A 14,497-nucleotide genomic window follows, 5' to 3' on the forward strand; every position below is an offset into this window, starting at 1 on the left:
ATGACTAGAGCGTGTGGAGTAGTCGCAAACTTTTGCAAAACAAAATACCTATCACCTGTTATCATGTTTAGTCACAATTTACCAGAATAAATAAAATTCTTACTGATTTGTGAAATTCCCTGTTTCTGATTCCATTCTACAAGTCATACTATTGGTTCAAGTTGATTCCTTCAGACTTGTTTAACAAGTTAGATTTTAATTACGTGGGATTTCCTCCTTTGTTTTCAGCTCCTTCAAAGATCACACATAATACATAGAGTCATTCATTTGAGTAGAAATCTCAGAGAAGTTGGATAGGCAGAAGAAAGGACCTCTTCATTATTAAGGATTAAAATGTATAGGTAAGTCCCGTTTTTGTCTCTGTAGTTTTAGAAGTTTTATTATATCTTAGAGCATGTGAAAAACATACAGAAGCTGAAGAAATTTTGTCTGTCTAACAATCTTTTCCAGAAACTTCACTGAAACTTATAGATATTGTTTATATAATATGTTTGATGTTGTTTAAATAAGGTGTTTGGCTGACTGATTTTTTTTTACAAAATTAGTAAACCTAAAGAGACGGTTTAGGATTATGAAAACATATCTTTAAATAAGGAAATGTTTTTGTTTTCTCATGCTTAACTTTTCAAAAAGTGATGAGTGGATTTTAAAAATGTAATCAGTAAAAAATTCTTCTGTTGTTTTAGAATTTTTCCATGATTCTGTATTTTGACTTCTGTATAGCCACTAGCTATATGTAATGAACCTGAAACCTGAAGTCTTCTTTAAGAAAATAAGATAGTATTTGTTTACTTTTCATAAACTTACCATATCCTTATTTTCAAGTAAATTGTTATTGATACTTAAGAAAAAATAGTACTTGTTCAGTTTTCTTTTTAATGAATATTTATTTTCATACACATTTACATAAAAGGAGCAACAAACTGTGGTCTAATCCAAAATCAGATCGTACAATCTCAAAAATCACTATACAATTTGATATGTTTATATGTGTATCTATGATTATACCTATTGTTCATTTTGTTTTTCCATGAACACAGAAAAACCTGATACTAAGCCATTTAAAAAGTCATTTAAAAAATGTGCTAAATAAAAACATTAGCAGTAGATTGGCTACATTAAGTGTAGTTGAGTTTACTTTAAATCTACCAAACTTTAGAAAACTCAATGAAAACTTAGATCCTATTTTAATAAAATATATATACAATTATGTGCATTTGAATATATATAAATACACAAATGAAAAATAGGTAACCATGTAAGTTTCTAACAACAATAAAGAATAATATATAAATAAAATAATTTCATACTCAATGGATATGATGAATTCATTAAAAGGGTTTAAAATCTATGAATTTATACATTGTATCTGTTCTCACTGTATGCAAAAAGTCACAGAGTTGTATTTACTCATGGACTATCACATCACAGAGCTCTACTACTAATCATGCTTGTTGTATTAAAGTGGTAAGCTTATTAATTACATTTTTCCATTATTTTTAAACTATAACAATGTAACATTGTTTTGGTAATCAAAATACAGTTTGAAATGCATTTGGCTGAAACATTTTTATTTTAATTTTGTAAAGAAATTTCTCTAATTTTTCAAAAATTGGCCCTTATAAGGAGCTAAAGGTGCATCAAAATATCATTCAAAGGAAAATATAGAAAGATATAAAAACAATGCAAATAATAAAAGAGATGTACAATTTCAGAATACCTCGATCTAATTCCTAAATTGATCCACCCTACGTGAAATACGACACTCAATCAGAACCAAATTTTCCAATCTCAAAAGAAGTCTTTCACAAAGACTCTTCTTTGAAGCCTTGATTTCTACAGATCACAGTCTGAAATATTTTATCTTTTAAATAGCCTGCACTGCAAAAAATCAATCTGTGCTCCTTTTTTAACCTAAAATATATATAATTACCAATTAGTTCTGTTCATGGATTGGTTGGGTTCATATATCATGACCCGGGCTGAAATCAAGAGTCAGATGCTCAGCCAACTAAGCCACCCAGGCATTCCATGGATTGGTTGGTTTTTATGAGAATGAGATCATCAAAGTTACCATGCAAATTGATGAAATTTTGAAAATAGTTTATGGATTCTCACCCACCAATTTGAGGATCCATGCCTAAAAACTAGTGCCTTCTGTCAACCTGAATAAAGAGCAGACTTCTCAGTGGAAAGGTGAAAGAGTATTCAAATGGGCTGGGGAGTTAAAAATTAGGCAAATTTTCACTCTGACAATTTTACTTTAAAGCCAAGACATCTGCCTGAGTTTAACATTACAAGGGATGAATTAAAACATACAGTTTCCTTCTCTGCTAGAATATTCCCATCAGCATAAAGTCATGCCATACTATCTCCAATTTAAATCTCAAACTCCACGATTTTCCAATTCCTTCATATGCTCTGAAAAAGCATGGTATCCAAATTGGGTAAAAGAAGGGAAATAAAAGTGTGTAATATGTTTTTCAGGTAATTGTAGGCAATTTTTAGGGAATTTTTGGTATATTTCTAGGTAAATTCTGTGATATATTTTGGTTGAGAATGGGCTCTCTTGGATGGTTCGATTACTTTTATATATACATTAACCCCCCAGACCCCTCCACGTTGTCCTTTCCTAAAGGTTGCAAAAATGCTGTGTTCCTATCTTCATCTACCTTGTTCACCCCTCTCCAAAGAAAGAAATCCTACCACAGGGCCCAAGAATCTGTACAGCTATGTTATCATGATATAATAATTATTCATTTTAAATCCTTGGGTATTCCAGATTTTGTCAAGTTTACACAAGGAGTGTCTATCTATGTCCACTAGATTACATAAAAAGTATGAAATACAGGTTGGAAAACAGGATAAAGATTTATAAGCTGGAATTCAGAATGTAGTTTAAGGAAAGACTTAAAGGTAAGGGAGCATATCTCAGCTCAGGAACAGACAAGTCTTAGCAGAAAGCCTTAAACCATAACAGATCCTATTTCCATTTTCTTCCCATTTGTCTGTGCTTGTGATACAACGAACTGTCTAAACAGACATGCCGAAGCCAATCAGGTGCTCTGCCTTCTACCAGCTCAAAACAACATGAGACAAAAGTAGGAGGAAAAAGCCATAACTGTCAAAAACATATTCCAAACTCTGCCTGTTGCTTCAATCCTGCTTTACAAATTGCTATTTTAACTTTCATAAACCATGCTTTAAATTATAAATCATTAGCAAAGAATATATGTCTTAATAGAAATTAGACAAGTGGGTATCAACTTATCTTTACAGACACAGCACCCAAAAATAGTAAACTTAAAGTTCACGTTTTTGCCCACAAAACCCCAGGCTGCGTACCAAAACACTTGCCACACTTGGCCAGACTTTTACTAATGGTGGTACATGCTGGGAGGTGGGGACATGGCATTACAATACATAGGAGGTAGGCTACAATTAGTCACCTAGGATCATATATTCTCCAACAAATTCTCTCATGTCCATTTTCTTAAAAGAAATTTTTTTAACGTTTTTATTTATTTTTGAGACAGAGAGACACAGAGCATGAATGGGGGAGGGGCAGAGAGAGAGGGAGACACAGAATCGGAAGCAGGCTCCAGGCTCTGAGCCATCAGCCCAGAGCCCCACGCGGGGCTCGAACTCACAGACTGAGAGATTGTGACCTGAGCTGAAGTTGGACGCTTAACCGACTGAGCCACCCAGGCGCCCCTCTCATGTCCATTTTCAATTTGTCCTCTAGAAGGAACTGCCAAGTTATTTCCTAGAAATTTGTTATTTACCTGATTTTATGCTGCTTCAGCCCCCAACATGGCTACGGTTGATACCCCTAAAATAAGTCATGAATCAACACCTACTATTATAAGGAAACTTAAAGATATTCAATCCAATTCCTTAAATCCAATTTCTCCAACTACAAGGATCCCATTCTCTTGAACAAAGAAAACGTCACAGTTTTTCAAAGTATGCTTTAAGTCTAAATATAGCATATGCTCATGATATGTAAAATAGAAGCACCATTCCAAGTCTAAAGCCATTCATTGGATAACTATCCAAAATGACTGAAAATAAGATTGACTTTGGGAAAGTTTACACATGGATGACTAACTCAGCAGAAAGAAAATGGCAGATTCTATTGAATACTTATAGTATCCATTTGCCAGAGATATGAACAAGTGTTTCAGTGATTAATAAAAGGATAAGTAACCTCAAGGTTTAAGGAAATATATTAAAAACAGCCATTGAACATATTTTTTCTAACCTAGACAAATTTTTACCCAGACAATCTTACTTCTTAGCCAGGATATCTGCCTGAGTTTAATATTACAAAGAATGAATTAAAGCTTACCATTTGTTTCTCTGCTGGAATACCTCCATACGATTTCCAGTTTAAAAAACAAAAAACAAAAAAAAAATCCTTCCTAGACCTACATTCCCTCTCCAGCTAGTGCTTTATTTCTCATTTCCTCCCTTCAACAGCAAAACTCTGCCAAAGGTTTGTCTAGACACACTGCCTCCATTTCTATTTCCTTCTTCACTACTTTTCTTTTTTTAATTTTTTATTGTGAAATATATTGCATAAAGACTAATTTTTAAAATGAACCTCAAGGCAGTCTTCATTTATTAAGACAAATAGCATCACCAGTATTTTTGAAGACTGTGGCCCCTCCCCAACTGCATCCTGTCTACTGACTGTGTTCTCCCGACCTGGCCCAATCTGTTATCTGGCATGTTATCTAAATGTCCTTGATTTTTGTGATTTTACTGCTCATAGATAGATCCCCAAATAACATATAATTTAGTTCTACCTACATTTAAATTAATATAAATGGAATCAAAATTATGTTTTAATAAAGTAGGTAGTAATAATTTATTCATTCACAAGCAATATGATATTCCATTGTAAGAATATATTCTAACTTACATAGCCACCCTTATGGTATTTTGCCATTACAAATACTGTAGCTTTAAACATTCTCAAATGAATCCTGTGGTACAAGTGTGCAAGAGTTTCTCCTGAAAATGGATTTTCTGGGTCACAGAGTGTGTGCATATTTATCTTTAACCTACTCTCTCTTGTCTCACTGCAAAAAGTTTCTCTTCCCTATGGCTCTGAAATAGCTCTTGTCCAGATCTTCAGAGATTGTCTGCATTGCAAAATCCAATGGTCAGGTCTCAACACTCATTTTTACTTAATAGCTCCAGAGTAGATCATTCCTTCCTTGAAACACGATCTTCATAAAGCTTCCAAAACACCATTGTCTCCTGAATTTAATCCTATCCCATTGGTCAAACTTTCTGAATTTATGTTATTGGATTATTTTCATTTTCCTATTGCCCAAATTCTGAGTAATTTGAGGTACAATTTCTCTTCTGTAGCTATACTTACTCTCTGTATGATTCCAACTAGTTCCACGGTTTTCACTACTATGTAAGCTTATGGTTTCCAAGGGCAAGTACTGTTCCCTCAAGTCCTCAATCATTCATTGGGAAACCCAAAATGTTCTTGCTTGAAAACAAGTTTTAATTCAATGTGGCAAAATAAGCCATTTTGAATCCTACATATCCATGCATTTTATCTTTAAGTCTTTTATGATATTTATACTCCGTAAAGGATACTGCATTCATTCATTCATTATTCATCCACTTAAAAAATACCCACTTTTTCAGTGCCTAATAGTGGCATTGAAACCGTGTGGGGTGCTAGACATACAGAATGGAACTGAAAGGACTTGACCCTGCTTTCATGTTGTTTATTGGTAAGACAGGCACTAAAAAATTTAAACAAGCAAGTACCTATCTAATTATAGTTGTGGTAAGTACTACAGAAAAAAGCTTGGGGGTGGCTTTTATTAATTAAGATAAATTGAAGCAATTTTCATTGAACATATTTATTCTATGGAAATCTCAACAGAGCAAAAGGTAGTCTTTGTTGAAAATCACAAACTTTCTGGCCAGGAGACAACCTTTATCAGTGATTGATATGAAAATATGTGGTCTCATTTTTACTTTTTTAATAGGATGATATTAAAATAAGTATTGTAATAGAGGAAACTAGCCATTTATGGAAGGTTTCTCTAAGGGAGTATTATTTAATCAGAAACTTAAGTGCAGGCATGAAACAGATTATGCTAGTCATTAAACACCATAAAATGGAGTTGGGATTATATCCTGATAGAAATGTAAAACTGTTAAAGGTTTGGTGAGGGCAGAGATATTACTATGCTAGGATTTTTAAAAGACCATTCTGGCTGTCTGCAGGGAATGATCCTGGGGGAAAGGAGAGACACCCATTGATGAAGGAAGACCAGTTGGAGGCTAGTGCAGTATTTCAGAAAAAAAAAAAAAAAATGAAGATGGAATGGACAAATGTGGTGGGAGTGCCGATAAAACAGACATAAGAAGCAGAAAGGATGGGCACTGGCACTTGACTGGGGATGAGAGAGATGTTGAGGATGAGCACTGGGTGTTGTATGGAAACCAATTTGACAATAAATTATATAAAAAATAAAAACAAATAAAAAACATGAAAAGGCAAATTTGAAAAAAAAAAAAAGAGAGAGAGAGAGGTGTTGAGTAGGACTTTCAGTTTTTCTACATGAGTAACTTGAGAGATATTGGTATCATTTACTGAAAAAGAAATGCCAACAATGGGCTGTTTGATGGGGCAGAAACAGGTTACAAGTGCTAGAAGGGAGAAGACAATAAATTCAGCTTTAGAAATGCTGAGTTCTAGACACCGAAGTGAGAATATGTAAAGGATGTAGTTGAAGACTTTGGCTTGAAAATCATGTGTACATCAGTGTTTCTCAGAGTGTATAATATTTCAGAGTGTATAATCTCTATCTGAATCCCCTAAGGCACTTAAGTGTTATATTTGAGAGATGAATCACTAAATTCTACTCCTGAAATCATTATTATACTATACGTTAACTAACTTGGATTTAAATAAAATTTAAAAATTAAAAAAAACAATGAAGGTTTCTGAGTAGCAAGACCAGATCCACTGAAACAGTTTACCTGGATATTGGATACAGGAATCTTTTGTTTTTCCAAGCTTTTCAGTTGATTCTCATGCACACAAACACTTGAGAGCTGTTGGTTTAGATGGCAATTGAAGCTGATTGCATGAGATCAGTTAGAGAGAAAAGAGAACACCCAGACAGAGCATGAAGAAACATAAGACACCTAAGGCTGAATACAGGAGAAGCAGCCAACAAGACATTTAAGAGGAGGAACCAGAAAGCTAGAGTGTGAAATCATGGGAGAAAAAAAAAGACAGTGTTTCAATAAAAAAAGGAACTGTCAATAGTACCAAACGCTGTTGCCAGATATGTCCTAGGCTTCCTCAGAAAGACAGGACTGCCTCGTGGCAAAGACAATTCTTTGGCCATTTTTAAGATGTCCCCAATGCCTAGCAGAAGGGCATCGTAAGTATTCAATAGCTATTGATTTTCCTAACGTTTATTTAATAAACACTGTTAATAGAGTGCCTACCATGTCCTGGGTTGCAAAAAAAACACTAAAATAACAAAGAAGGGGCACTGACAAACAAAGTCAAGAGGCTTCATAGCAGCATTTAAACTCTCTGTAGATCAGTTTATTCTTTTGCATAACGGGAAGTCGGAGTGGTTATTCCTGAAATTCTCCTCCATTGTTAACATTCTGTGATTATACAGAATGTTACCACTCTTGAGAAATGACATTATAAAAAAATATATTATTTGCAGCTAAAGCTGGGTTCTACCTAAAAGAAGAATGTAGAATTTACCATTTATTGAACACAGGCCAGAGTTCTAAATACTTTTACAAATAGTATCCCATTTAATCTCACAGCCCTCCTTGGCATGTCATTGTCTTCATTTTATAAATGAGGAAAAACTAAGGCCCAGAGAGGTTTTATCACTTGCCAGCCATCAGCTGGTCTGTCTGATTACAAAAGTCATATCACTATTGTACGATATTATCTTACATTGTCTTTTTTTTTTAATGTTTATTTATTTTTGAGACAGAGAGTGCGAGCAGGAGAGGGGCAGAGAGAGAGAGGCAGACACAGAATCCGAAGCAGGCTCCAGGCTCTGAGCTGTCAGCACATAGCTCGATGCGGGGCTCAAACCCACGAACTGTGAGATCGTGACCTGAGCCGAAGTCAGACGTTCAACCGACTAAGCCACCCAGGCGCCCCTATCTTACATTAGCTTATATTACTTGTGTAGCAATTAAAAATACAGGCTTCTGGACAGGGCTAGTGCTTCATTGAATACTTATATAAAAATAGAAGAAACCCAGTAAATGGATGCATTGGTTCAGGAGACAGAAAAGAACCCCTATGTGTGTGGCTCTTCATGCCCATGTTAGGAGCCATGTTCACAGAGTAAACAGGGCCTCATCCCTGTACAGCTCCACTTAAACAACAGACCATTAAAAACTTTGAGAGATACAGTGGAGAATTAATTACAAGCAGTGCCTGCCCTCATTTATTTGATTGACCAAGCATCAACACAGGGCCCAATGCCAGATGTAATTCTAGCTGTGTTAACTAATGTTTAACTCATTTGTCCTCACAACAGTCTCGAGGTACTACTGGTATCTTCAGTTTGCAGGTAAGGACATTAAGGAGAAATTAGGTGAGTTCCCAGGTTCATATAGTAAGCAAATGGCAGAAGTGGAATTTGTACCCAGTTTGTCCACCTTCAGAACCTATGTTCTTAACTGCTGCCTCTCATGGTGCTTACCGTCTACTAGGAAGCGGGGATATGAAGATGGGGAGATGGATAGGACCTCGTAAGCAGACAGACTTTCTTAAGAAATAGTGTTTGCAAAAACAGCATGGGCAGTAAAGGTAAGAAAACCTACTAATAGAGTGGTCATGGAAATTTAGAAGGAGCCACCCTTGTAAAGGAGGAAAGAACAGTGTGAAGGTAACAAGTAAATTCACTGATTATTTGTTCAATGACAAAAGAGAAAACTGGAGTCCAGAGGAGTGATTTGCCTCACGTCAAGCAGATTTTCTGACCACTTCAACAATGTTCTACCCCCACTATACATATTGTTTCCCAACATAAACCATATGTCTGCATTTTTCCTAAGCTCCAAGGGACATATTCTATTGTGTAGGCCTCAAAAATATTAGGGTCAGTGACCTTGGAATTCTGTTCATTTCATTATGACATAAAACCATCATGGGAAAATAATACTGAGAATCTCAATTCTTTCCTCTGCTTCTGTAGACAAACTGGTCAATAAGCCATTAGAATTAAATTCAGGGGGCGCCTGGGTGGCTCAGTTGCTTAAGCATCCAACTTCAGCTCAGGTCATGATCTCATAGTTCGTGGGTTCGAGCCCCACATCAGGCTCTGTGCTAACCGCTCAGAGTCTGGAGCCTGCTTTGGATTCTGTATCTCCCTCTCTCTCTGCCCTCCCCTGTTCTCGTTCTCTCTCTCTCTCTCTCTCTCAAAAATAAATAAACATTATAAAAAACTTTAAGAAGTACTAAACAGCTCCAACTACAATGAAATTCAACAGCTACGTGGTAGTCTCTCAAGTATCCAAAACAGAGAGAGGCACAGCAAGAAGCCTCCTTGTATATTTAAATATGAATAAGCGTGTCTTCTAAGCTGGGAGTGCAATAGTTCCCATGCTCTCCTGCAGAAACACTTAATGCCTTGGGCAAGTTAGAACTCACAGAGCAGCATTTTCTTAACTGAGTGCTGGGAACATTGTGATCCTCAAAATGTTAGGTATTTCAGGAATAAATACTTCTGTGCTCAAATAAGCTTGGGAAAACTCTAACATCTAGTCAGCTTAGGGTGCATATGGGAAGAAAGAATCAGCAGAATTAGGGAATGTGCAAAGAACAAATGGGTTTTGTCACATCTCAGCTTGAATTTAAATATAAGCTTTTTTTCTGGGATTTCTTGGCCTTTTTTCCCCACCCTGACATATGATAGTCATATGTGTGACACACCCCCAGGGATCTAACCAGGCTTATAAGCAATTCACCATGCACTACTTGTAACTCCACCCAAAAATATAAGAAAACGCAAATCAGAAAGAGGAATGTTATGCCAGAATTATCGACTCTAAATTGTGTTAAGAAGTAAATTATTTCAAAACTCTGATGTTTTAACTATTATTTGTAACAAATCACTTGCTATCAACAATAATACACCACTGTATTCCAATACTTCACTGAGAATTGCATGGCAATGGCATTGAAACTTGAACTGAATTGGGGCGCCTGGGTGGCTCAGTCGGTTGAGCGACTGACTTCGGCTCAGGTCTTGATCTCATGGTTCGTGAGTTCAGGCCTTGCATTGGGCTCTGTGCTGGCAGCTCAGAGCCTGGAGCCTGCTTCTGATTCTGTGTTCCCTCTCTCTCTGCCCCTCCCCCACATGCTTTCTGTCTCTCTTGGCCTCTCAAAAATAAAGAAAATAAAAATTTTTTTTTAAAAAAGAAACTTGAACTGAATGGATTATTGAGAACTTTTCTGCTTCTGTGAGTTTAAGCCACTCTGTCAATTATTCTCTGACAGTTTGGTAATTATGTTACTGCAATAAGTTAATAATCAATAAAATATGGATATAATTTTTTAACAGCTTTATTGAGATGTAATTCCAGAACATAAATATCACCTGTTTAAGTGTATGATTCAGTGGTTACTGGCATATTTATGGAGTTGTACAACCAACACCAAAATCCAATTTCGGAACATTTTCATCACTGCAACAGATACATTTAAGTTTAAATTTTTTAAACTACTCATTTCCCAAAGAGCACTTTGACAATAAAATATCACATATTTATACTGCCATGAATATTTCCTTGTAATTTTCAGAAAGTTGGCAAATAATGTTGGTGCCAATAAAGGTTACAGATCTTCAGCCAAAAATAAGGAAAAAAAGGAAAGGAAAAGAAGGGAAAGAAGAGAATGAAGGCAGAAAATAAAACTTGTTTATTGAAACCAGATAGGTAAAAAAAATTCTATTTGGAAGAAAATAGACAAGGAAACAAATCTTCAACTAAATAATTGTTTCTTGCTTAGAACCTGCTCTAGGTTCAATAGCTCTGTCAATAATTACACTTTCTAGAACTCAGAAGGAATACTAACATTGAACAGCAGTGCCCTCTATAGTACACTAGGTTCTCCCTAACATTAATTATCAAGGAGATAGGTAACCTAGGTCAGGAATTTCTCTGTCATGACTGTTGGTGAAACACTAGGCGTATATTCTGCAGTGATTGAATCAACAAAACATTGCTCCCATAACTTTGTGGATTTGATGATTTCTAGAGAAATACACTTAAAATGTCAGCATCATGAAGTTTGAGAAGAAATATTTCCATCTTTTCTGTTGTTTTCAAATCACCTAGGTAGCTCACCTTTATATACCACGCTACCATCTACCATAATGCCACTGTGCCCATTTGCACACTGAGAAGGCTCCATAATCTCAGTGATGGAAGCAAGAACCCACCCTTTGGGCAGCTGTAGAGTTCCAGCAAAGATTACTTTCCTTATAAAAGCGAGTGTATATTAAGTATAGCAGGGCAGTAAACAGAATATGCCTCCAAGTCCTTAACTGACTCTGTAAGTCAGGAGTCTTCAGACATCTTCTATTAATAATTACACAAGACTGATTCTACAGTGTAAATCTCCTAACTGCATGTCTTTTTCCATATTCCCCTTAGAACTCTTTTACAATAAGAGAATTGAACACTACGCTCAGAAGTTTAAAGTCAAAGGAATCTTTCATATCTCAAATCTTCTATTTCAAAAACATGGCTGATGTTAGAACAAAGGAAATCTCACAAAAGAAGAAATAATTTTTAATTACAAAAATTTAAATGCCTGCCTTACTTATTATAGAAACATAAAGTGAACACTATTAACAAAACTGAAAATATTACAAAATTGAAACTATTTTTCAACTTAGCAGTGTCCAAATATTTAATACACTATGATGAAGTATAATTTACAATATTTTCTTTCTCTAGCAGTTGTTTAATGCAGCCTCAATCACTAGGACCCAGTGAAATTTTCTAAACCAGTTAATAATTGTGATAACTAATCTTGAAATACATTTCAATGCTATAATAAATAAAATGAAAAAAGAATGCCCATGGACTTCCAGTATATGAAAATGAATCCTTCAAGTTTAAGACCAGTTAGACAAAGTATGAATAGAGCACCATTAGGAAAGGCATTTATTTTTTCCCTCAACAGTAAAGGTAGATTTTTCCTCTTGGGGCCATACTCTCTCATGGGATTCATTCTATGACCTCAATTTATTTAAAAGAGGCTGAGTTCCAGAGTATAGCCTGAGTCCTAAGAAAGAAAAAACTTAACAAGCCAGTGAAGGAATTGAGACCACACTCTTAGCTTTATTGGCAGCAGGGTCTTACAAACCATCAACTCCCAACTCCACGACTTCAAACACACACACACACACACACAGACACACACACACACACACACACACACCTCTACCTATTAGTCATTTGTTCATATGAACTTGCAAATTTGGTGAGAAGAATTTGAATCCTGGATTGACTTTCCCTACAAATAACAGATTCCAGGACTTCAGCACATCATTTCAGCTCTGCTATATACAGTTGTGAAGTTATTTAATACTTAATTGCATGGCTTGGGGGAAGATTGGAAGCTGAGATGGAGGCTGTACTCCCTGGCAAGCTGTCTGTCCCAGAGTGTTGCTGCATGCAGCCCAAGGAGCAGCTTTCATAATTGTCTCTGTGTCCCAGAAAAGCTGCCTTTTCCTAATTCTCACCAAAGTATTACATAAGTTAGCTCAGGTCCTCCACCACTTGCCCAGCCTCTGTAGCCTCAGGAAGCATAAAGTGATTTATATCTCCAAGGAATATAAACTTATTTCAATGCTACCCAAGAGAAAAATAAATTGGTAAGTAAATCATTGATTTAAAAGAAAGTCACGTAGTGCATTCCAAAGGTACACAGACATAAAGTGGTGTGGGTTTGTGATTCAAGGATAAGATTCTTATCTTCCAAATTAACCTAGAGTTTTCAGAATGCACCATGGTTTAATGAAATAAATATATTCAAGAAGTCTTAAAACTGTGTCAATGACTCTGCCATCATCTAGTTGTGTAACGGGAATAATCCTCTTGTGTCTCTCTTTCTTGCGCCTAAGTTTATCAAGAACAGAAAAATTTAAGAAAGAAAGAAAGAAAGAAAGAAAGAAAGAAAGAAAGAAAGAAAGAAAGAAAGAAAGAAGGAAGGAAGGAAGGAATAAAAATGTTGGACTAGATCAGTGAAAATTTACTGGAAATAGGAGCAGGGGATCCTTTTCTCCCATCCCAAATCCAAACAGAAAAGCTATTCCATTTAATCTGTTTTCCATTATTGAACCTGCAAGCAAGACCTTGTTTGAACAAAGTGTTTCTCAACCTAAAAAAATTAAAATGTTGAATTAGATGTCTACTGCCTGCCTAGTGGAACCATTTCAGAGTCTTCATAACTCCAATGCATAATGTAAATACACACACATATATATTCAAATATACGTGTTTGTATATCCTATAACACAAAGTCTATAGAAATATTTTGAACTTTCCATTTCTTAGCATCAGCAATAAGGTAGGGGATAGAAATGGATAACAACAACATGATAATTAACATAAAAATCTCCTCCCATCTGATGTGGACATTTGCAGTTTGAGCTTGACAGACCTGGATTCACATTCCAGCTCTGTCATTTACTAGCTGAGTAAGTAAGCCTCTATTTCATCATCTGTAAACTAGGGTTATTTACAAGGATTAAATTCAATGATGTAGAAAAAGTCAATACAGTGCCAGGTACATGGTAAGCACTCATTAGATGGCAGAGATTATTCTCCAATCTACATTTTGTCAGTATTTAAAATAAAAATGCACATCACACAATCCTATATGAAGTCCTTCCAAACTATAAATTATTTTTAAATCCTTCTTTTCAGTGTCACTCATCATTTTTTTCCATAAACAAACCTGATGCCGACTCTGGGATGGGTATTATGCTAGGGATGGGGCATGTCCTGACAGACAAGATGCAGGTCTACTTTTCATGAGATACAGCCTGGAGGTGGGTGCAGGGAAGAAGATCGTTGTTTCCCACATGAAGGGATAAGGACTAGAAGAGGGAAATTCATTGGACATTATGAGATCAGATGAGGGGAAGCTAGGGGAGAAAAAGGCATCTACCTGGAGGGAAAATAAAGATGGTTAAATTATCTTCAGAATAAAAGGGGAATCTGCCAGGAAGTTGAGGTATCACATTTTCTAGACAAAGGGTCATCACACTGACGTGGCTGTCCCATTTGGTCTGGCTGGGGTTAAGCGGGCACATGAGGATACAACAGAAGATGAAGCTTCAGAGGTGACTATGAAGAGCTTTCAATGCCACGTGGAAGGTTTGGATGCCATCCTGAGGAGCTTGACAAGCTATAGATAAATTTTCAAATGAGACACGGGAGGGGG

The 14,497-nt window shown here is 35.9% G+C and overlaps 1 protein-coding gene across 1 annotated transcript in view; it reads left to right on the forward strand.

Moving 5' to 3' along the window:
* The first annotated feature begins 274 nt into the window (after positions 1-274).
* LOC121040212 (transmembrane protease serine 11D) overlaps positions 275-14,497 on the forward strand; it is a 52,014-nt gene continuing 37,791 nt past the window's right edge. Inside the window, exon 1 of the mRNA XM_040490648.1 lies at positions 275-341. Coding sequence (XP_040346582.1) covers positions 334-341 — 8 coding nt within the window. The 5' untranslated portion in view covers positions 275-333. The remainder of the gene's footprint in view (positions 342-14,497) is intronic.

The sequence above is a fragment of the Herpailurus yagouaroundi genome, unplaced genomic scaffold, assembly GCF_014898765.1.
Source record: "Herpailurus yagouaroundi ecotype Mexico unplaced genomic scaffold, PumYag 28, whole genome shotgun sequence".
Taxonomy (NCBI): Eukaryota; Metazoa; Chordata; class Mammalia; order Carnivora; family Felidae; genus Herpailurus; species Herpailurus yagouaroundi.